This window comes from Cuculus canorus, chromosome 4 (genome assembly GCF_017976375.1).
Source record: "Cuculus canorus isolate bCucCan1 chromosome 4, bCucCan1.pri, whole genome shotgun sequence".
NCBI classification, from domain to species: Eukaryota; Metazoa; Chordata; class Aves; order Cuculiformes; family Cuculidae; genus Cuculus; species Cuculus canorus.
Window position 1 is genome coordinate 53,158,504 of NC_071404.1, and position 25,445 is coordinate 53,183,948.

The window sequence follows — 25,445 nt, forward strand, 5'->3', positions numbered from 1 at the left end:
AGCAGAGGGAACAGCCCCAGGGAGCCAAAGAAGTGGCAGAGAGCAGGCTCTGCGCAGGGGAGCAAGGTGCTGCTGACCATGGGTGATGGATGCAAGAGGTGAAAAGCTGCAGAAGACACAGCCACGAGGCCTTGTTGTACAAGACTCTCTTTTGTTGTATTACAAACAAATTGACTTCAGCCGAAAGAGCTCATAGCAAAACATGGGGTTCACTAAACTCAACAGCAGTAGTCTCAGCAGCGTTTCCTATATCACTGCTCCTCCTCCATGAGACCCCAAGCTGCTCTGGGCAGTGCTGGAGAAGTCCAACACTGCCACACAGGAGATGTGCTGGGTATTCACTGAGGGCTGACTGTGCAATAACTCTCACAGTTTCACTCTTCTCCACACATCTCTGCTGATGGCAGCACCATGGCTCTTCCATCAGGCACTGTCACCTCTCCTACTGCAGATTCCTCAATTACAGTTCCTAACAGTTTGAGACTACCACTGGAAACGCAAGCACTGCTTCATTGTATTTATTAGATGACTAGGTGGCCTGGCTGACACCCTGACATTTTAGAAGAGGTGAAAAGCATGCATGTTTTTTTTTTCTTGTGCTTGAATCTCAAAATAAATAGCCATCCTTGGCAAAAAAACCTTCCCAAACTGAACATAAGCTCAACTCTTAAATCCTACAGTAGTTCAAAAGAAAGTTAAGTAACTGTAGGAACAAGTATCAAAGATAAGGACATTAAAAACTCAGGATATATCTCACTGCCACTTTTAGTATCACAGTCAAGATCATGTTTAACACAAGTGTGAGGGGCAAGTTTAAGTTTGATAGAGTAGGAGTTTGATAGCCACGCAGAGGGAATCCTGCAGAGCTGCTTGTGGGGTTGTGTCCCTCTGACCAGGTAATGTACAAACGGGTCCACAAGAGCCACTACCACAATCTGCATGCTCAAATGTTGGTAACCGTATGCTTAACGTACTGGGATATGTTCATATGTCTGCTGAGGAGTGTAAACTAGATGTTTTATAATCTGCATGCATTTATCTTTTGGGGCAGCTACTAAACAAATTATTTCCAGGGATTTCTAATTTCCCAGACTCTCTTTAAATTATGAGCCTGTATCTTGAAGTTCAAACTGAAAGAAACTGTTCAGAATGATGGCTTTCAAATCTCCCATATATAAAGATAAAAATAGAAAGAAAAGATTGAAAAAAATAAAGAAACAAATATAAAGATATAAAATCTTAAGCACAAATGCCTAATTCTAGACAATAAAGAGTGGAAGAAACAGCTTAATTCAGCTGTTACTGAATTAACTATAATATATTTGTAACAGCTTAATGAAATTTTAAATCAAACAGCAACGATTCAGTTGGGTTCTTCAGGAAATAGAGGAGGTATATTCCTGCCTTGGTTACTATGATTTCACTGAATTGTACTCTTAAGATACGTAAGACATGGTTTTCATCCTTTCTTAACTTCAAAGCACTTAAACATAATTTATCTCCCCCACGCCCAAGTATCACTATCCCTACTTGTTTGCTACAAATCTACACTGTTGTAGTCGATTTATAAGTATATTTAACCTTTTTCAGACACTGTTTAACTTCCGGAAAAGCTGAGAACTGGCAACACAACTTATAATCAAAGTGAAATACAGTGCCATACACTTCAATATAAAATAAGAATGGAACACCCTACACACCTTAATCATAAAACACAATAGGTGAAAAGGCAGTAGTTTGTTTCTCATCAATACACATAAAAGGTCCTAGAAAATACACTTAAAAGATTTTGATCTCCATTGAATTTGCTAATTTATAACAGATCTGTGAAAATGATTTCAAATATTCCTAGTTTATTAAATATTAGTCATGATATTATTTATCCTATTTGTTTTTTACACATTTCCTAAATTATGCACCTGATATTCACAATGATTTATTGTACTGTTAATTTTGACTGAATACTACTAACCTGCTATTGTATTTGGATTCCCTAGCTATCTATACATAAATCACATTTCAAGTATGAATACTCACTCCAGTTTAGTATCCTGAAATTCAGTATCACTTCAAATCCTTAAAAATTATTTAAATATAAACTTATATGAAAGTAAATGGGTCATGACCTGAGAATTGACTATGGGTAAAAGGGTTAGTTTTAGCCCTTGTAAATGTTGCTTGATAGCCTCTTGAATTTTTACTTCTCTTTTAATATCTAAACAAACTCTATTTGCATGAAGGAACAGTGGACAATGGAGGAAAACTGTTTGGGAGGCTTTGACTCTTACTTCAGTAATTTAGCAAGTTCTACTGCCTTTCAGAGTTGTACTACGCAAACACAGCTCTTGCAAGCTCGATACATAGGAAATGTAATTCTAATCTTCAGATTAAGAAGCAGAGTAATGAAGAAAGGACTTAAACTCTGAAAATATACTGAGATGCAGGATTGAAAGACATAAAACAATACGAGGTGAAGGACTCAACCCCAAATTTCTCACTGCTATCCTCATACTGTATATGTCAACTAATCAAGCATTAGGGAAAATAATGAAACTTCAGCCTTCCAACTTATTGAATACCTTTCTTCTGTGCACAAATGGGATCTTCTTATGAATTCCAAAGGGGGGGAAAGAAAAAGATCAGTGATTGTAGAATGAAAATAAAAAATAATACAGAATATTTGACAACATCAATGGAAATGCAATGTTTAAGTAAAGTCTGAAAAACAGAAAAGAAACAAATTAGACAGGGAACATCCAAAAGGAAAGAAACAGAGTGAGACTGATGGGAAAAAAAAAGAAAACAAAATCCTTTTCATGATAAAATTCTTGTTAGTAGATTTTGCTGGAAACCAACATGCAGGCAGAAGAGCAGCAGCTAAGCTTAGCCCCAGTGCTACCTCCATTTGAACACATGCTTTCTCCTACATTACTGCGACTCCTTTGATGAGGCTCAATCACTTCTAAAAACCAGTCCCCCTGTAGTTTATGTGGGGTGTGCCTGCCTGATGACAAGTCTTAGAATGATGAAGCCAATTATTCCAATTTACTTACATTTGATATCTAAAAGAATAGCTAACTGTTACAGAAGTGTGCTGCTTCTACCAAAGTCTGTGTTGGCTACTGCAGACATGCTTTTGTTCAAATGATCCAGAAGCTTACAGTTATCAAATCCAAATACCACCATGGTATAAGGTATTGTATTCTAAATTCAACTGCATTTCAGAGCAAGACGAAGTGCAGCACTTAGTGCAGACACAACAGCACCATAAGGTGCGTTTTAGGGACACTGGTTAGCCAGTGCATGCTGCCAGGGTGGTCCAGAGGCAGGGCACACCAATGTGCCATAGTAGGGGTCACATGGAAATGGCTTTGGGCACAGAAACAACTAAATGAATGAATAAATAAATAAAAAGATCACATTAAAATGCTCCTCTGCCACCAACTCACAGGGAGCAGGTATACACTGCAGCCCAATCATGCAGTTTTGGAGGAAGAACAGACATAAACCAGTTAGAAAAGCCTTTCATTTCTCTCCTAGTTAAAAACGAACTCAATGAAAGCTAGTACTCTCTTATCTGTCCAGGTATCATCATGAACACCCTTATCAAGGTGCTGATAAGAAACTGAGACCTACTGATGAGGCCTTTGCTTTTGCTCACCTCTCTGTTAGCTGGTGCAGAGCTTGCCCCAGGTGCAGCTCATTGCACTGAAGAGCTGTGGCAAATTTCACATGCCACTGTTCACAGCAGAGCCAGGATTTCACCGGCCTGGACATCTGACTTAGTAATTCTCTTTGGGCTCAGACTACAGCATTGTACTGGGGAAGCTATATCCTAGCCGAGGAATAAATGCTCCAGCTAGTGCAGTGATGGTAGCTTTTCCAAGAGAAGGCTGTAAGCTACAATGTTGAAGGTAATACGAAAATTAAAGCAGGTAATTTAGGAGTGTCTTTGTGCCAAATCATGATAGCAATGCATACAAAGCAAGCAGTGCATTTATATCAAGTTGTCTATTACATCATTGCACCCTTTTAATTAGCAGCTTAGCTTTTCAATCAAATGCAGGAGGCCAGAAATGTTGCTAATTAAAATAAAACAGGACTGACTATAAGCTGGCTGGGGAGGTGTATTTGCAGCTCCTCTTGCTATGCAATATATTTGATGCACAAACCATACAGCACATGAGCTAATGTTCACCCAAGACATTTTTTTCTGGATCAGATTATATTGCATCCACCATAGCCAATAGGTAAGAGAAAGCACAGCAAGAGGAAACTAGGAGAGATAAGAAAACTTTACCTATCATATCCTCTCATTTTTAAAGCAAGTGAAACCAAAAGGCCAATACAGGCCAACAGGGACATATGTGCTAAGGGGCACTGATTGCTATTTAGGCTTTTCTCCACTAAGCATACACAGAAACTACCTACAAAAAATTGATCAGATCCCCACAATGTGTTTCCTTGAGCAAAAAAGTAAAAAAAAAAGAGGGAATAAAAAAGGGAATCCATGCTTTTGAGCATCCTGCTCATGGCTAGATGCAACATGCATGACTTGGAACCAAAAATAATGATAATATTAAAAAAGAGCTCACAAGAACACCATGCAGTGAGGTCAGGTAATACTGATGGAGCTTTGTTTTGAGGGGGAAAGTGAGAGGGGAAGACAGAGGGCAAGAAAGTGTAAGAGAAGATAGCAAATGAATGATCAGTGCAAACCATAGTGATGGATCATTGTCATTACATGTGGGAACCCAGGTCAGGGCATGTTCAAACTGCAAGGAGAGAAAGGAAATCAGCAGTGAGCCCTGAAAACTACTGATGATATAAAAACAAGGGATAATTTTAAAGAATCATTCCATCAAACAAAATGCATCTGCTGTTGCAGATATCAGGCATTTCCTTCTATGGAAAATATGGCTAAAGAAAAATGTTAGTGGGCGAATAGGACTGTACTACTGCAGTCCTCCAAGGAAGCTGGACAGACATTATTGAAGAATAATAGTGGTAATGTTGAACCACTACAAGACTGTCAATATACAGCTCTTACAGAAACAGTTTTAGGCTGATAATAATTTCAGTCTGTTTCACCAGGAACACAAATAAAATACATCATTTAGTTTCTCCTCCACAAGGCAAAGCTCTAAGGAATATCAATAAGAAAGAGAGGGAATTCAACTGTCCCAGAGAGAAAGAGGATCTTCCTTTGTTGTACAGATAATAAATTAGAACCCACCAGGAAATCATTAAGGATACCAGCCCGTATTTAAATTTAAAACAGCCCTCAAATTTACTTTTGTGTCTAAATCCTTCAGTTTCTTCCATGTGTATGATCCCCAGGCTGGAAGTACAAGCCTGCTCCCACAGCAAGCTGCAGCACCAGTGCCAGAGATCCCATTTTACAGCTCTAAGGGGATTATCCAGGAAAGCAGACATGAACATATGCCAGCTCTGGTTTTAACTACACATGCTAAAGAAGACAACATTTCTAGTATCTTCCTTAACATAATGTTTTACACGGAAATGCATTCGTAAAAAAAAAATAAATCTGAAAACAGATTTAGACAACAGTATTAGCATTACAGTACCAGAATGGTTTAATTATTCCTCATGTGGAAATTTTAACGCTGTTAGATAGCATTATGCAGTACACACACATGCAAGCCCAGAGGATTTCAGCCTGCCTCCCTGCTTAGACACCTGCAATGCTGCAAGCTTCACATCTGGAGGAGTGCCACGGCAAAACTCCCAGGGAGCCAGGGGGTTCAGCCTCCCTCCCGGAAAAAACACAGTAGATACAGAGGCCTCCTGCAGCCAGAGAGGGCTGCTGTCCCCCGAGACCCCTAACACCTCATTATTTGTGACTCTGCTTTTGAAAACATGCTCCTGAACTGTAACTTAGGCATGCGAATGCTGACACGGTAAAATTCCAGAAAAGTACTGCAGGCGTTGCCTGTCTATGCTGTTGAAGTTTATAGTACAATTTTAAAAGAAAGTATTAGGCCAATGTTGAATCAATTTAAAAATCCTTCCCATAAAGCCTCTGCTTTGGCATTGCATTCAGTGGGATTTCAGCCTGTGCTTAAGTGCTTTATTGAGCCAAGGATTTTACGCACGTGGTTTACTCACTACTGTATTTAATTTGACACAGTTTTTACTCATTGTATGCCTCTGTACTGTTTCACACGCTGCTTTAATTACACAGTAGCTACTTATTTAAATTTCATGAGAAAAAAATTGGGCACAATATTCAAACAGGTGTTTTCTTCTCTCCACTGATTACTGGTTTCAATACATTCAGTCTTTGTCCTAAGTCCTGCAAGATAATTGTTCACGACCACACTCTGTGGAGGATAGAGAACAGGGAATTCCATCTGGCTTTTCAGAGTAAAAGCAAAGCATTATCATCCATATGCTTCCCCTCCATCGCAAAGGAAACATTTGTCAAAACCCATGATCTAGCTTCCTCTTTCAAAGACTAAAAATAAAGACGCTTTGAGAGACAAGTTTAATTAATAATTACAATTTCATCAACTAGTTTTCTTATTTGAAATTTCTTCATTCTCCCTGTTCATTTATTCTGCCTACAAACATCTTGAGAATCTTTGGCAGTGCTAGATTATTCTGAGTTCTTTTTTAATATTTCTGTTCTTCTCCTAGATATTTTTTTTTAAAATGCTTTTTTTAGAAAGTGTTCATAGTTAAGAATGATGCACAGGAACTTTTTCAGTTTTTCTCAGTTGAGAAGGGACATACTGGAGAGCTTCAATTTACGCTTGCACAGCCTAACAGCAAATAATGTCTAATAAAATCAACTGATTTCTAAAAATCCCCACGTTGCAAGATATTAAGTACCCTTTACAGTCAAACCAACAGGTACAACACAATTTATCATCGTACAAACCCCAACCCAAATGACAACAGAAGTGCCTGTTCCTCTCTTAGCAGAAATGTCGGGTCAGAGCATTCTTTATCTGTGTTTGCATGTTTACTTTTATCAATTAAATTGCTCTTTAAAGCTTTATAAGCTACGTAAGTTGCATTACAAGAGGTGAACCGTGAAATATTTCAAGTACAGGTCTTCCAGTGTTACAGTACTGATGTTTTGCAAGGAGCCCTGCAGGAAGCTTATTTCATTATAGGGAGATCATTATGCTGACATAATTAAGCTTCCTATGGGAATCCCTGGCATCTTATGCATAAAATCAACATCTGACCTCTTCATGATAACATAACTCAGATTTCATGGAAGGGAATATTTTTTTTTTTTAAACAAAAGAGTGAAACCAAGGGAAGGGTTAGAACAGGGCAAAAGTTCCATTAATTCTTTCCAAAGCATGCAGTAAACAAATTCATTGAAGTCTAGCACAACAATTGCTTTCAGCAGCACAGAACATAAACAGGATCTAGAAAACTATCCCAGCATTAGTAAATAAACTGTTAAAGCAGTTTCAAGGCAAACAAACAAGGGGAGGAGGCTCTTACCATCAAACCCATCTTCCTCTGTCCCCAGTTCATCATCTGAGCAGATGTTCAGCACATTTACCAGCATCTCTGTCACTAAAATGGAAAACAAAAGCAAAATGCTGATATTAAGCTTCCCTGGTCCGACAGAGAGCAAACCCTAAATGCAGCAGTGTTAATGACAATTCAGTACAGAAATGGGATCCACTTTTTAAACCACTTGGACCTTGTTTCATGCATGTAATAATATAAGCTTTAAGTGTTTTGTGTAGTTTATAAAAAGTACTAATTTCCATAAAAATTGTTCCAAATATAATGAACATCCCAACAAAAAGACCTTTAAAAAATAATGCATTTACAATCTCTCATTTTGCAATTGTCAATGAACTAGATAACTTTTTTTTTCTCCCCCTCAATACATTTTTGCCTTTCCCTAAAATTGGACAGCAGAGCTGATCACTCTTACTGCTACATTGCACTAGGAGCCGAATCCCCTGCTTAGCAAACAGAATGATATTTCAATTGAAAAAGTTACAGCAAGAGGGACCACAGAATATTTATTTATACATATTTCAGACACTGTACTTCCAGTTCAACAAAACATTAACCCTTGTAAAATGTCTACAAAGGGGGAGCAGCCCTTGAGACTCAGGACAAATAGACTAGATGACTATTGCAGGTTCCTTCCTGCTTTAACTCTTCTATATTCAATAAAAACATCGTTATTGGTAAATTCGGAACACATTCAGATTGCAGGCTTTGCAACTTGGGTATGGAAAGGTCAGCCTCAGGTTACCCCTAAACTGGTCCCAGCTCCCTCCAGAAATGCAACAGCGAGACACTAACCAGAGTGCACAGAGAGTAAGAACAGCCAAGAAAAAAAAAAACAACAAACCCCGATCCCAAAACCCCAACAAATCCAGCAAAAATCACAATGATGGAAATGGAATTTAGAGTTTAAAAAAGCCAAAGGTGTGAGGTAAACCATGAAATCATTAGCAGACTGAGAAACTCTACTACATCTACATGTAGTAATCATCATTAAAAGGGTTACCAGGCATGTCCAGCCTTGCACTAGCTACACAGGTTGAAGGTTTAATTTTTTTAATTAAGTGGTTATTAAAATGCTCTTCTGTGACATCTATGATGGCTTAGCACATTAGAAGGGTGGGACACAGCTATATTTTTCCTACATTAGTGAAGAAAGTAATATTTTCTTTCGACAAGATTAGTGGAAAGACTTTCCACATTAACAACCACCAGTGAAACCAACAGCTTCCTACCTTGGTTGGCTTTTAAGGGAAAAAAAATCTACAAAGAAAAAAAGGAAATAAATAAAAAGTTGTGCAGAACATCACTTCTTATATCCATGAGTTCTGTTTTGCAGAGAAAGGGGAAACACTGATTTTACTGCTTGCGGCTTCAAAATTTCCAAGCAATTGGTAAGAGTGATCACTGGGAACACAGGAAGGAGGAGGACATAAAAAAAACTCAAACAAACCCCCAAAAACAAGAAAAAAGAAGGAAGATGAGGTTTCACTGTCGCAGAACCTCAACAAATCTGACTGCACATCCTGCAGCCTCACTTGAGGAATTATTGATGGGAAGCCTCTGAAAAAAATGACCTTATAGAGCATCTTACAGAACCACGACATGTAAGGACAACAGGCCCTTCCTAAAAACAGCCTAGCTGAATTTACAGCCAAAGAAAATGAAAGCGTTTTATCTGGTTCACAATAGTCCGTAACACGCGTCAGCATGGATTATGTAATGTCTCCATTAGTGGAAACAGCTGTCTATTCTTTGTTAATCCCTATTTTATTGTCTCTCTGCTTTGTTCACAGAGACCTCAGGCGTCTCACCACCGGCTTTCCTAGTAAAAGAAGGAGTTGCTGAAAACAAAGCCAGTCATGACTGCAGGTAAGAGCCACAGCTGGCTGTATTTCCAGTTGCCTATTAAGAGAGAACTGTTATTTCAAGCAGCTTTTAAGAGTTTATTATATTTTCCTGGCAGTAATTGCTGTTGCAGCAATGTACTATAATGGACAGATCAAAGCAAGTTTCATCTTAGGTCCTGAATAAAATGACTTGGGCTTTAAGCAGTTTGCATTATGTATTCATTTAATATATTAGACCAAAGTATTTTCATGCCTTTTGTGTGCTTGCCATTCATAGCATGAAGTTGTCTTCAGGCAACATCAAGAGCATCATGTTTCAATAAAACATCGTTTATGTTCTTTAGAGTCTTCTTGCCAGTGGTGAGGTACTGTACACCCTGGGCAGAGAAGAAGCTGAGGAGCAGATTTTCCTTCTTTCTACCATCTCTCTAATCTCTCCAGGAACAGTTAACCGGACTGGGTCTTAGCATCACCAGCTCTGTGTTTGGTGGTGAAAATGCAACCCATCATCATCTTATCAGAAAGGTTATCTGGGCAAGGATGTAACCATGATGTAGCGAAGTCTGTTGTGATGTCCCTTGAGCAGTAAGCCTTAGCCTTGCTAAGTACAAATGCCCAAGAGCCTACAAAGGAACAACTAATAGGAACTTTATTGAATAAAAGCATCTCTGGCCTGCAATGCCATAAAATCTATTTCTACAGCAGAAACATAATGGCATCATAGCCTGGAAAGAGTGGAAATCAGCAAAACATGTGAGAAGGGTAACTGAACATTGGTAATTTCTTGACCCTCTTTCTTCAAAATTGTCCTTGAAAGCAAGTAATCTTTCTTCAAATAATTCTTGCTGTTTCAAGTAAATGAGGCTATATGCACAGTGACTAAGAACCCATTTTGCAGTTTCTACAAACAGAGCTAATTTATGTACCTTTCTCACCCACAAACGGCAATGACCAGGTAAACACATCCATGAAGTTTGGAAGCCAGTACGGATGAGGTGAGCAGTTGAACTGTCTGATATTCATAACGTTGTTCTCGTATTTCAATACCGCAGCTAGAAGGGAGAAAGAAAAGAAACAAAAGAGAAGTCAGCCATGTGCACGTGACTGGCTACCAGACCAGTAGCGCTCACAGCGCACACAGCCTGCAGAGCTGCTCATCAGCTTTCAATTACTTGACCCAGCAGCAGTACTTGAGGATATTGTTATAATAGGATACAACCTCAAAATTGCAAGCTATTTCCAGTCTAACAGCGGTGTCGTCGGCTTTCCCTGGTACTAAGATGGGTTGGTAAGTGAATTAATAACTCTGAGTAGTCATGAATGTAGGCTCTGGGATCTGCCACCAGTGGGAATGAGGCAGACTATCCACAACCATACATTTCACACAGTCATCTGAGCTTCCCATAACCATACCTTGCAGAGAACAAAGAAAAGCGTTTCTCACTCAGAGTTAGAATGATGCTCTTCCAATGAACATTTTCAACATATTTCAGTCATAGTATTGTACAACTGATGATACTTTTTCGCACATCTTTCAAATTCTAGGCACATAAAACTGTGCTCCTAACAGTATGAATGAATAATATGATTTGCCTTACATGATTTAAAATTTGTAACATCCTTGTCAACACACACACAAAAAGACTACGTTTGCTAATGGGCATAAATGTAGGCATTTATGCCATTCCCACTTTTTAAATCAAGTCAAGTTCACTGTTAACTTGTGTCAAAGGACTTTTGGTTCCTATCTGAAGCAGCATCTGATTAACTTTAACATGTTTTGGCAATATTAATAGGAAAAAAGTAAATAAAGGTATTACAAAGCATATTGGTAAGAAACAGCTATTTATTTTTGGAAGAGACCAAAGCTGTATCCAGGCTTAGTGCAGTCAAAAGTCATATGAAAGAGAGAAAGGTTGAACGTGGCTTATGTAGAGAGGGCAGAGGGCATAGGTGAGACAGAAAAGCACAATATCCATTTGGTTAAGGAGTAGCAAAGCAATGTTGAAAATGCAGCAGATGAAATAAAATGAACTCTAAAATAAGTCCAGATAACTGTTCTTATTAAAACTCATTTTCCAAAGCATGAAGTTTGCCCAACACTATCCTAACACTACATTCCACACTAAAACCAGAGTTTAATGCACTTTTAAAATTTTTTATTGCAATAAGTGGGTTTAGGGTGCTGTAGATTAAACATCAGGCTATTCATTGAGACTGTCTGGAACAACACAGGATTAGGGTGGATTCAGCAGCTCTTCGTATCTTTGATCTATTTGGGCTTTAAAAGAAATATATTGAGGGAGAGCTTTCAATACTATGGTTTTTCAATAAAAATCATCCAGCAAGCGGTTTTATTGTCGACTTTATGGGCCAACTGCCTCAATTTGGGAAACAGTAAAACTAAATCGCACCTCTCCCTTCCCGTTTTCCCCTTTTTCCTATTTTTTTTTCTTTTCCTCTTCTTTTTTGTATTCTTGCAAAGACACATGTAATGTAAGATCTTAATAATGGAGTTACTCAACCTAGTAACAGTATCTCTAACCTAATCAGGGTAGATTTGAATCTACAGAATCAAGTTTCCTGAAATTCAGTAATTTCTAACTGGTACAGGCACAGAATAAATGTGCTCTTAGATGTGAACAGAACCATTTACAAAATAGAAGAGTAAGTATTTCTTTGCTCACGGAGAAAAAGGTAATTTTGAGATGACCACCTAAACCCAAAGAAATTCATAACTACCCTTAACACGAAGACATAACAGTTGTTAAACAACACAGTTATAGGATACTGCAAGCAGGGTCTTTAATCAACATGGGACTAAAACAGTCAACATAATCTGAAGCTTCCATCTACTGTAAAGGGTGCTGGCACTTTTTACATTTTTATTTACATTTAACTTTTTACATTTTTATACATTTTTATTACTGGAAAACCAAGGGTGGGTACTAGCATTTACATACAGCTCTGAACGCAATTCCTGCTCAGTTGCTTACTTTCATCTAGACAGCACTGACTTCACTATGTCCTGCTGGTCATCACCTGATCTTGTAGCAGTTCGAGTTCTGTAGCTGTAGAGGAGCTGTCATCAAATACTTTTTATACTAGAGACAATAGATTGCACATACTAGAAGACATGTATGTAACTTTGCATAAAGCATCTTCAGTTTGCTTTTTTAAGCCAGGAACTAAGCCATTCTGATGAGACCTAGTAACCTGTGACCTTTAGAATGGTCTTCCTCAGCTTTAGTCAAGGAAAAATGAATCAAGACGTGATAATGCCTTCAGAAATGGTGAAACATCATGAACCAAAAGTATGTCAGAAATATACCACACCAAATAAACAAAGATATATCATAGTTTGTTTTCCCCTTTCCTTCTGCTTTCCTACTTGTGGCTCCCCAGGAATGAACATAGTTCCAGGGTGAACAAATTCTTCTGATTATTCATCTTCTTCTATTGATTTAATAGGTTGCTAAATGACTTCTATTTTGTGGCCAATGACAGAACCCAGAGTGACCAGGGAGCTTCTGAAGCCTACTCCCTGATAGACCAGAAACCAGCTCACTATAATTTACACAAACTTTCGCCAGCCAGACACCCTCCATTTAAATAAACCACATTTGACTCTTGCCCATTCTAGCCTGACACTTGGCAGCCATTCTTCTGCTCAGTAAAATAAAAATGGCTTAATGCTGCTATTAGCAAAATAGAAAGAAAAAAAAAAAAGTGTCAATGCTCTTAATATTTCCATCACTTTTTGGCTGAAAGTACACATAGCAGATCAAAATCCATTCTTCTTCTATTACACTGACACAATTGCATAGTAAAAATAAGTACTTTGTGGCTTTAGAGCCAAAAATGAGTCAAAACCACACAAAAAAGACCACTTAATGGTTGTGAAGATTCATTTGGAAGGACTAAACCTTCAAATTCATCATCCTGGTGAGCTGAGGTAGTTCCTCTTCCCACCATTTCTTCAATTTATCCATTAAGTCTATTTCTAAATTCTGTGAAAGTTGAACAAATCATTTTTAAAGGGAACTTTTAAAACTGGCCTCTAAAAAAGCCTGAACCATAAGCAAAAAAGCTGGAAAACATCAAATTAAGAAAAAATAGCTTTAGCTGGGATTTTTTTTTTTTAAAGGAAGATAACTTAATTTTGAAATTACTGTAAAAAAATTCTTCACACCACCACACAAATTTTTACACCTGAATATCTTACAGAAGCAAGTTCTGATAACAGTATTTTAAGAATCTATTCTCCTTTGTAAATTATTTCTACAGCTCCTCCACAAATGACTTCAAACGCCACTTGAAGAAAAATAACACGACACAATAGAGCAGGGTAATAGCAGAGACAGAAGTCTTCTAAAACAAACCCGAATCCTAAAAGAGTAAAATCAAGTAGGCTAGTTATCAGTATCACAAATACTTTTCTGAATTTTTCACTTTAAATCTTTTATTTACAAGCACAATATATACAAAGTATTTTTATTAGGTAACTAATGAAGATAATATTTAACATTAAACAAATCAGCTATTGTTATGATCATGCCGTTCTGACTATTACTTAGCAGTCAGAAGAAGAAAACTTCACCCTGAAGTAGGAGCCTTCCAGTACTTAAAGGGGGTCTATAGGAAAGATGGGGAGGGCCTCTTTATCAGGGAGTGCAGCGATAGGACACGTGGTAGTAGTTTTAAGCTGAAAGAGGGGAGATTTAGATTAGATATTAAGAAGAAATTTTTCACTGTGAGGGTGGTGAGACACTGGAACAGGTTGTCCAAAGAAGTCACAGATGCCCCGTCCCTGGAGGTGTTCAAGGTCGGGTTAGATGAGGCTTTGAGCAACCTCATCTACTGTAAGGTGTCCCTGCCACTCTACGAATCTATGATCATGAAGATGCTTCTCAAAGAATAACGGGAATTTCCCTGAGATATTCTGGTGTCTACAGACCACCCAGCCAAGAAGAAGCAGCTGATGAGCTCTTCTATAAACAGCTCGGGATAGTCTCTAGATCTCTACCTCTTGTCCTCGTGGGAGACTTCAACCTTCTGGATATCTGCTGGGAGTACAATACAGCAGAAAGGAAGCAGTCTAGGAGGTTCCTGGAGTGCGTGGAAGACAACTTCCTCACACAACTGGTTAGTAAACCAACAAGGGAGGGTGCCCTCCTTGACCTGCTCTTTGTGAATAGAAAAGGTTTTGTGGCAGATGTGACAGTTGGAGGATGCCTGGGACTAAGCGATCATGAGATGATAGGGTTTTCAGTTCTAGGTGGGATAAAGAAGGGGATTAGCAAAACAGTCACATTAAACTTCCAGAGGGCAGACTTTGGACTGTTCAGAAGGTTGGTTGGCAAAGTCCCATGGGAGACAGTCCTTCAGGGCAAGGGAGCCCACGAGGGCTGGGAGCTCTTAAAAAATGAAATCTTAGCAGCTCAAGAGCAAGCCATCCCTGTGTTCCGGAAAAGGAGCCGGCAGAGGAAAAAGCCAGCTTGGTGGAGCAGGAAGATCTTGAGATGCATCAAAAAGAAGAAGGTCTATGAGCTTTGGAGAAAGGGGCAGGTGTCTTGGGTTGACTACAGGGAGGAGGTGAGATCGCGCAGGGAAAAAATCAGGAGGGCTAAGGCCCAACTAGAAATCAAATTGGCTAAGTCTGTGAAAGATAATAAAAAATCTTTCTACAAATACATCAACAAGAAAAGGAGGACTAGGGAGAATATTCAGTCCCTATTGGATGCAGAAGGAATGACAGTGACAGGGGATAAGGACAAGGCTGAGGTACTTAATGCCTTCTTTGCCTCAGTCTTTAATAATAAGGAAAGTTTTTCCCTCTGTGTACAAACCCAGGAGTTAGAGGAGCAGAACGAGGCTCCCATGATCCAAGAGGAGGCGGTTAGAGACTTGCTTGCCCACCTAGACACCCACAAGTCTATGAGGCTGGATGGGATCCACCCAAGAGTATTGGAGGAGCTGGTGAATGTCCTTTCCAAACCCCTTTCCATCATCTTCCAGCAGTCCTGGCTGACTGGGGAAGTTCCACTAGACTGGAGGCTGGCTAATGTTGTGCCCATCTACAAGAAGGGTTGCAGGGAGAATCCAGGGAACTACGGGCCTGTCAGTCTGACCTCAGTGCCGGGGAAAGTCATGGAACAGGTAATCTTGAGTGCTATCATGAAGCACATGCAAGAGAACCGGGTGATCAGGCCCAGTCAACATGGGTTTACGAAAGGCAGGTCTTGCCAAACTAACCTGATCACCTTCTATGACAAAATGACTCGACTGGATGAGGGAAAGGCTGTGGATGTAGTCTTCTTGGACTTCAGTAAAGCCTTTGACACAGTCTCTCACAGCATTCTGCTTCAGAAACTGTCAGCCTCTGGCCTGGATGGGCGCACACTCTCCTGGGTTGAAAACTGGTTGGATGGCCGGGCCCAGAGAGTGGTGGTCAATGGAGTTAACTCCAGCTGAAGGCCAGTCACAAGTGGGGTTCCTCAGGGCTCGGTACTGGGTCCAGCCCAGTTCAATGTCTTTATCAATGACCTGGATGAAGGCATTGAGTGCACCCTCAGCAAGTTTGCGGATGACACCCAGTTTGCTGGGTGGAAGTGTGGATCTGCTGGAGGGTAGGGAGGCTCTGCAAAGGGATCTGAACAGGCTGGACCGCTGGGCCAAGGCCAATGGCATGAGGTTCAACAAGGCCAAATGCCGGGTCCTGCACTTGGGGCACAACAACCCTGTGCAGTGCTACAGACTGGGGGAAGAGTGGCTGGAGAGCTGCTCAGAGGAAAAGGACCTAGGGGTGTTGGTTGACAGCCGACTGAACATGAGCCAGCAGTGTGCCCAGGTGACCAAGAAGGCCAATGGCATCCTGGCTTGTTTCAGAAACAGTGTGACCAGCAGGTCCAGGGAGGTTATCCTCCCTCTGTACTCGGCACTGGTGAGACCGCACCTTGAGTACTGTGTTCAGTTCTGGGCCCCTCTCCACAAGAAGGATGCTGAGGCTCTGAAGCGTGTCCAGAGAAGAGCAACAAAGCTGGTGAGGGGGCTGGAGAACAAGTCTTACAAGGACCAGCTGAGGGAACTGGTGTTGTTTAGCCTGGAGAAGAGGAGTCGGGGGGGAGACCTTATTATTCTCTACAACTACCTGAAAGGAGGTTGTGGAGAGGAGGGAGCTGGCCTCTTCTCCCAAGTGACAGAGGGACAGGACAAGGAGGAATGGCCTGAAGCTCCACCAGGGGAGGTTCAGGCTGAATATCAGAAAAAAAAATCTTCACGGAAAGAGTCATTGGGCACTGGAACAGGCTGCCCAGGGAGGTGGTCGAGTCGCCTTCCCTGGAGGTGTTTAAGGAACGGGTGTGTGAAGTGCTTAGGGACATGGTTTAAGGGAGTGTTAGGAATGGTTGGACTCGATGATCCAGTGGGTCCTTTCCAACCTGGTGATTCTATGATTCTATGGTGTCTTGCTTTCTTTCGGTCATAGCTCTTTTTCTCCTCTCTGTTGGCTCAGAAAAGGTTTGGGGGTGATTAGGGGGTGTTTCACCACTGCTTCATTTCTTAGTTCACATTAACTTGATCCCTAAGTAGTTATAGGAGACCTCAGCTGTCCTGAAAGAGCAGAAATATTTTGAAAATTAGATGGCTACAGACCATTGAATCACTGATGGATGAGACAAAAGAAAGTGGGATAGGTTCATTTAGTTATGAAACCCATAACTGAGGAAAATGTGAGACTCTCCAACATTTCCAAATTCAGTTGCTTGTTATTACAGGCTGCAACTCATATACTTTTCTTTCCAAATGTATACTCAGATAGATGCTAGCAGACCAAGCCACCAGCCACAGTTTTATCGTGTATAATCACTAACCAGAGCAAGAATCTTATTTTATTATTCTGAACAGCCACACACATTTTAACCTAATTTTCGTACTTCTTGTTGTAAATGAGTTTTCGAAGCTAATGTTTTGTAAAGTGAAGATGCACAGATATCCCAAATGACATTATACGTCTTTCCAATGTTAGTAAACTGACATACTGGATGCTGAAATCACGTTAGAGTGAAATGAAACACTACTGCATTAGTACTGTTTAGCTTCAAGCACTTAACATTGGTGCGTAAGGATGGAAAAAATGGTGGCTAAAAATGTGCAGGTAAAAAACCTCCTTCCTTCAGCCAGAAATGGAGTCAGCTCTTCTAACTTTCTCATGGTCAAATACAAGCACCCAGTGCCATGTGAGACCTCCCTGGGGCATCTCCTTGGTCTTTCTCTGTCAAAGACGAGCCTAGAGCACCTCCGTCTCCTGTGTTGTACCTGTCAGGTCTGAGTGGATGTCTCCAACCCTTCTGGCATCTCAAATGGCACTTTAAAAGCCTATATGGTGGGAGCTGAATTAACGCCTTAAGCAAGGTGAGCAACTTTAAATTGTGTGACTGATAGTTCAGAATTACCCAAAGATATTCAAGATCTGCTGAATCACTTTTCAGTATAAATTAATAACATTTCCATCAGAAATAAAAAATGAGCATGGTGGAAATACTAGCTCAGAATGAACTACATCTTTTTAGATAAACAACCTCAAAATAATTTTAGCAAACAAGTTAACTAATTTTCTAGTATTTTTTACAGAAAACTTATACTATATTTGGAGAAGAAATTCAGCAAAGGTCTCTCAAGTCTTTAGATCTAGGAAAGAATTTGAGTTTCTGATCTAATGCCAAATTAACTTCAGCAGTAGCTGTGTAACTGGGAGCAGTGCTTTCTCCTCCAGCAGAGTTGCTAAGTAACCACAGCATTTTTTTCCTGAGATAGGTCAGGGATAAGGGTTAGTAAAATGCTTAAGGATTTTAAACATTATCAAAGGAAAAAATGATTTACCATACAAGGTAATGATGTAAATAATCCAGCACAGAAGTTTGGCTAATTGCAGTTAGGAAAAACTTCCCTTACAGAATTCAGAAGTTTTGGGTTTTTCCCGTGTGCAATTGCATCTTCCAAAGAAACGATGCAACAGCATTCAAGATTTTGTCAAGAGACCGCAAAAATCACTTCTGGCAAAACCGCCCTGCAACTGCAGTGAGATGGCCTAGATACCCTGACAGGTCCTCTTTAAAAGCTTTTGTTTCCACAACAAAGCCTCATCACAACAGCAGAGATAAAGCATGAAATAAAGCTGACAGGGCAAACAGAGGTTACCTTGCTTTTCTGCTGTTATAATTTCTCAACTATCACCCTTGTCTTACAAGTGTTTCACTCTGCCTTTTTCCAATATGAAAATAATTTTCCCTGTTAGATCCATTTGGATCAGGTAAATTTCTTAATGCGTATCTGTGGCATGCCACATGCTGATGCTTTATACATGCTTCATTGATACATTACTTATCTCATACTTTCACAAGTATACTGATGTACAGCTGGTTTTGATTTTTCTAGTATGCCAAACTCCCTTGCATACTTTGTTTCTTTCCTTCATCATCTGCTTTTCCTTTCAGCAACATCACATGTACATTGCAGCATGTTGGAAGAGACATCACGTTATTTTTTTCAAAAGCTCCGGATTCTCTGGTGGTTATCTCACCACTGTGAAACTTAATCTTTTAAAAATGTTCAAAAGATAATAGTCTGCCTTTAGACAGCTAGTTAAAATTGTTCACTCAGCCAAAAAGCAAGCACTTACCGAAGTGACAGCCAGACAGTAAAATATGAAGTATTGCCAATGATTTACAAATAAATTGCCTGCCACTGTAGAACTGTGTAAAATCTTACACTTGGTTTTTTTGTTGTTGTTGTGGCAAGAACAGCATTACAACAGTTCCTAATTAAAGCATTAAGAAATAAAATGAAGGAATGAAAATTTAGGCACCAAGACAACAGATCATACTATGCAGTAATTTTTTGCACCCCCTTACTCTGTTGCTATGGAGAATTTCTCCTAGGGATGGGCACACTTGAATCCAGTGGTAAAACTGTACTTACACAACTTTCTCAGAGTTTCTTGATCAGTACAACCTTCCTGCAAGGCCATGAACTCACAGGTAACTATCATAATCCAATTAACATTTATCTTCTTGCATGGAGAGTCTTGATCCTCTCCAGAAGCAGAAGTCTTAGAAAATCATTAATGCGACGGTATTCTTGTAACAAGTTTCAAAAACGATCTTAAAGTATCCTTTTCTTTATGCCTTTTAATAATATAAATGAGAACACAAATGTTTGAGAAATCACTGAAATGAAAACACTGAACAGAAGCTTGGAAGCTGCCAAAAACCATCTGTATAAATTCCTCCCCTTTGCCAATACTCTCCATTATAATGAATATGGAAGGCATTAATAAAAATAATGAAGAAGAATAGTCTTGGAAAGAGGAAGGACACTAGGCTCCCCATATCTAGGCAGTTTCTGAGTATCTGAATGCATGTCTCTCTACCTCCATTAACTACACAGGCAGCCCCTCACAGGAGCCTCCTAATTGAAAAACCTAACTTTGGCACCTCAAGTCGTGCATGTGTGTGGGCTGGAGTTGCAACAGGACCAGCAGCCACATGATGGATGAATTACTCATGCAGTCTTCAAGAGACAATGGCCAGTGACCAAAAGGATACAGGAAACTCCCTTCAGTGCCAGAATCCAGTGGAGCAAAGCCACAAGGCATTCCCATGGCAGGTCAGTACTGTAAGACAGTGCATGCAGAAGGCCCGCAGCAGCATTATTAACAGCAGATATGCTGAACGTGGCCTTGTTTGGGTACCTTATATTCAACTATTCTCGCCAAACCTCCTTTTCTACTGGCAACGTTGCCTCCCTACTGCTCTTTGATTACATATCTGAACCCAGCGGCTGCTCTCCAGGCAGGATTGAATAAGCCCTTGAATAAAGTTGGCAATCAAACCTACTCCTTCTTCAGGGCTTTGAAGAAGCACAAAAAAGTACATCTGCTTTAATGGGTATGAGAATTATCAACCTGGGATAGAAAATAAGCATTCTTAGACCCTTGCAGCTTTTGGAAAAGGGTGTATTTATCTAAACAACACTGCATTTTAAAATTACCCATTCACACCAGTGGGAGATACAATCTTTCTGGAATTTATTTAGGGTGACTATTAGCTAAGTGACAATGAGAAGCATACTAAGAACTCATACTAGAAAAGACAGCACTTACTAGTAGGAGAGTAACTGTCTTTCCAAAAACTGTCAGTAATCAAACCCCCAAAAGATCTGTAAAAATCAATCAGGTTATGCACCAGTGGATGATGAGTCAGCTAGAGCAACTGTCCTGTAACACCTCTGGATGGAAAAACACTTTCATTTGCCTCCTGAAATCAGTCAGTCAGAAGCACTGTGTTCTTATTTAATTTATCTGCTGCAAATCAAGGAAGTTGACAAGTAGCTATGTTTTGGACTGATTGAGGATGATAGTGTTTTTCTTTCTTGAAGAGGGAAGCAAGCACCCAAACACTATCCAGATGAAGATGCATGAGCAATGCAGCATGAAAAACTACGCATTATGTACTTTAAATGCCAAGAGCCAGTGCAATCAGTCACATGAAATAATGCGTCAAAACTTCTGAGAGAAAAGGAGGCAGCTAAACCCAACAGAAATTCATTACAAAGCTGCTAAAGGTCAGCCTCTAAATTTACAACAAGTCACACATTAAAGAGTGGCACAGCAGTGCTGATCTCGCACCAATGTTCATTTGCCTGAGCTCACTCAGGGAGGATAAACCCCGGCAATGCACACAACTCTTGTCGTGACTGCAGATAACCAGCACCTCTCCACAGCTGGCCTCTCAGCCTTTCACCAGAAAAGACCTTCTAGCAGTTTTAAGACCTGTCAGCCACAGTGGAGCATCCTGGAACAAGAGAAATGACTCCTCCAAAATGGAGATAACAAAGAGGTGCTGCTTTTGATCACCCAAACTCTGTTTGCAAATTTAAGATTTTGAATATTATAAATCACTGCTTACATTTAATGTTTGCCTTCATGGCAAAAATCTCATGTGTTCCCTTATTGCTTGCACGTGCACAGAACCGCCTCCATGCATTAAGAAAGAAAAGGTGAATGCTTTCTGTCACCTTACGTGTACAGACCTGTCACTGGTCTGCCTTCTACCCAAAGCAGCCAATCCAGAAAGTAAACACACCTTTTCACCAACAGCAATGATGCTGCCAAGAAAATACTTATTTCATCCTGTGCTTTTTGGGTTGCCAGCAGAATTTCTTTACTGTTTACTTTTACAAAAGTAGCTACTAAGAGCTCTGTTTGCATGTTTTTTGCAGAATGCGTTTATTGACTTTTCCACAAGTTAACATGCACATTGAGAAGATCAAAATGTACAGACCCTATTATCTAACAGTGAAGAGTTTCCTTCCTCTGCGTACAGTGCATGGCATAACAGCTTTTGGATTATAAATTTTACAATACCAAATGATGCCTGAAGAAACTTTCTGTTCCAAGTTTTAAAAAAATAAGTAAAAAATTGCTTACTTCCTTTTCAGGCAAATTAAAAATTTCTCTTCTTAAGAATGACTGATGTCTTTGCAATGGAGCTACTTTCAAGAATATCAATGAGAAAAAGAATTATTTTGTTTTGCTAACAAAGGAAAACAAATAATTTCAGCTTTACTGGAAATAGGAGAAGGTATACATTACTGCTCATTTCAGGATATAGGAGGACAGGTTTATTTGAGTGTTTTATTTTTAGAAATGTGATTTATTTTTCCAGTTCATTAGAGGAGATTTCAGGGAATGCAGTAAACAAACAAACTCAGAGAAGCTGCAAACATTTGTATTCAGTAAAGTCTCTATAAAGTGACCAGTGACTGCTTATTTGTGCAGTAACCTTTTTTTTTCCTAATGATATTTCATTTGCTACGTAATAGTTTTCAAGTGATTAAAAATGCTAAACAAAGGAACTCAGAAAACATATATCCCATGCTTTATCCACTGATGATCCGTCAGTTCATTCCTTGGCTAGAGGGTCTGCATACACAAACTCCATTAATTTTACTGGAAAGGAATAAAGGGATAAATACTTAATTAAAAGGAATGTTGGGCTCTGAACATGTAATTCGCAGCATTTCTTAATATACTTCTCTTAGTCAATAGACCTGTTTTCAGTTTTGCTTCCTGTGTAACATTTACTTAATAACTTGCAGACAAAATACAGAAATATCCCACAGCATGTTAGAATCTATAGTTACATTCAGAGGCATATACATGCCTGTAATTAATTTGTATTATGCAATAAATAGAATGGGCATGAACTAATACAGAAAGAAATAGGTATGAACATATAAACAGAGGAAGGAGTGAAAAAGAAAGCCAATGTAATATATTTGAGTCAAGAGAAATACAGTCTACTGTATGTATTAACAGGAATTAAATTCTTACCTTTGTTATTGTATACATCTAGATAGTTTGGTGCTGAAAAAATTGTGATTAGTGAAGGGAAGCCTGTTGTTTGGCTTTTCCTGTACATACGATATCTAGAAGGAAAGAGAAGATACTAATTATTGCCCAGTATTGGGTGGGCATTTGTTGCTGAACAAATACTCTAGGACATGTCTGCACTGGTGGTTAATAAATATCAAGATAGAAAAAGATGCATATATGCTTTTTAAAGCTGTAGAAAAGAATATTTCCTGCAGGCTTATTCATTATATCAATCTGAGATAGGCAGGGATCCATACCATACACAAAAACTGTGCCTGCACCTAAAATTTAGTGAGTCAGAAGTGGGTTTTGTTATGAAATTGCTCAGTGCTCATCCCTGGAGCCAAGCGGCCTCTCTGTGCAGGCACCCCAGGACGTTCCCAGAGTTGTACAGTATGGCCTTCAGAAGAGAAGTGGAGGGGAAATAGGAGGTCAAATATTTTCAGTGCTATGTCTAATATGATCCAGTTGTTTAGCCAGTTTACTAATGCTTGTGTGTTTTCAATACCTAACCCTGCTTCATTATAAAATAAAAGGCTTATTGGACCAACATATAATCAATCAAGCATTAAACCTGCCGGTAATTGGAAGAAAACCAACCAAACAGTACTTCTGTCTTAGTACAACAGAAGCAACACCAAAACTTGCTCTTTAGCCTTCAGCTACAAGAAATTGAAGAATTTGGCAAACATCCACTATAGTTGCACTGAAACAATTGTATAGTTTCAATGCAATCCCTTCCTCAAAACATTATTTTTCACTTGTTATTGGAAAGCAATAAAATGAAAATGAAATTTCACTACCCTTGGGTATTTCATACCAGTTATTTTTGGCAGTGTAATAATTTGCTTTTAATTGCAATGAGGTTTTTAAGTATGTGATAATCTGAATCTTTGGAATAGCTTTTTTATATGCATAGTGAATATTGAACTCATTCCTACAATCTTGCTACTTTATCTTTTATTCCTCTTCAGGTTGGGTAAAGATTCTACCTCTAAATAAACACATTAATACGCAAAGCTATTTATTCAGACACCAATCCTTCATCCAAATAATTTTTGGTCATTTTATGCCACTTATAATCACTAAGTCAGTAGGATATATGAGGATTCATGAAGTCCTGTAACTCAGTAATAACCATGTAAAAGACATCTGAATGCCAGTGTATGTTTTCATACTATTAATACAAACTGAGAGATGTTGCAACTTAATTTTAAGTTTTCCAGGTCATTCTCATTCAGTCATTCTTTATTTCCTTCCTCTGTTTGACAACGGTAAGCTATTATTCATTTTAAGTGCTCCCTCTGCACACGTACTTACCCAGCATCCTGGGCTTCATGAGCTCGGAGTATAGATAACAAGTTATTGTGCTGTAGGAATTCACATACAGCAGGGTAACTGTTGAAAGACAATAATAGCACCTGTTATGGCATTATCATAAGCACTACATTTAACTCTAGCTTTCAGAAAATGTATTATCCGACATGCATCATTCATTAAATCAGCCCCTGCTCTGCAGGCAGATTTCATAGAGACAACAGCAGCAGCATATTTTTCATTCCCACCCCAGAACTGCATGGAGAGAAATGCTGGAAAGTTGCAATTCATTACATAACAACGATCACCTTACTGCTCATCAGAATGAAAGTTCTTTTATTATACTTTAAGATTAAATCTACTTGGAAAAAGAAAAATGTGACACAATGGTTGCCTGCAACAGAAAACCTCCTCGCCCACTAACTACAGGATGCGCAAGCTGCTTATGGACACTGGATAAGAAGATGGTACAAAGAAAGAAAGGGAGAAAGACAAAAAAAAAGAAAGGCAAATCAGTCTCCAAACTGGAGATGTTCAACCTTCTGAACTTTGTGTCCTTGATAAACAAGAATTATCTTTCCCCTTAGTAATTTAAAATGCAAATTCTGTGACTTCCAAAACCCCCAAAGCGTGCTCATTGAATACATCTTTCCAAGATGTGTTCTACTGTATGAGTGTAAACAAAATCACAAGGTTAAAATGGTGATAGAGGAATTAGATAGAGGAATCTCTATCATATTTTTCACAGTACATGGACAGTTGCTTTCAAGAAGAATAAGGGAGTCGTTTGTTACCAGCTCAGCACTGTAAAAAATATTCTTGCTGTTTAAGACACCAAACACATATGGAAACCACATACAAGAAGAAGAAAACATAGCATAACCTGAAAGCAGTTTTGACAGCACACATGTGAAATATTAAGTTTTCAGAGCAAAGCTGTTTAAAATTATACCTAAATAAATACTACAGAACTTAAAATGACTCCATTTTGTTGCTTTTGAAAATAAGCTTTTTTGTCCTGTAATGACTGTTTTCTTCTTGATTTTAAACCACTGATGACACTCCATGCCTGCACTGAAGGACAACAAGCATGATGGCCATCTATTATTTCAAGACAGGAAGCAAAACCTCTCTTCTCCTGTCATTGGTAATTTAATACAGCACCTAAGAAAGCCAAAACTTCCTGTCTTCCCCTGTAAAAGCCAACTGTAGCAAGAGTGACAGGACAAAGACTATGCATGGAAGAGGGCAAAAACCTTGGCAAAACTTACCAGGTCCCTTAAAAACACCTAAGAGGTTTAAAAAGTCTTTATTCAGATAAAACCTAGAGC

The 25,445-nt window shown here is 39.2% G+C and overlaps 1 protein-coding gene across 2 annotated transcripts in view; it reads right to left on the reverse strand.

Moving 5' to 3' along the window:
• The window catches only part of PPP3CA (protein phosphatase 3 catalytic subunit alpha), a 197,372-nt gene that overhangs the window by 12,831 nt on the left and 159,096 nt on the right, over positions 1 to 25,445 (reverse strand). For both annotated transcript variants that reach the window (XM_054065402.1, XM_054065401.1), the window contains exons 7-10: positions 24,118 to 24,195; positions 22,756 to 22,850; positions 10,289 to 10,414; positions 7,486 to 7,560 (exon numbers count right to left, since the gene is read on the reverse strand). In XM_054065402.1, the coding sequence (XP_053921377.1) occupies positions 7,486 to 7,560; positions 10,289 to 10,414; positions 22,756 to 22,850; positions 24,118 to 24,195 (374 nt within the window). The remainder of the gene's footprint in view (positions 1 to 7,485; positions 7,561 to 10,288; positions 10,415 to 22,755; positions 22,851 to 24,117; positions 24,196 to 25,445) is intronic.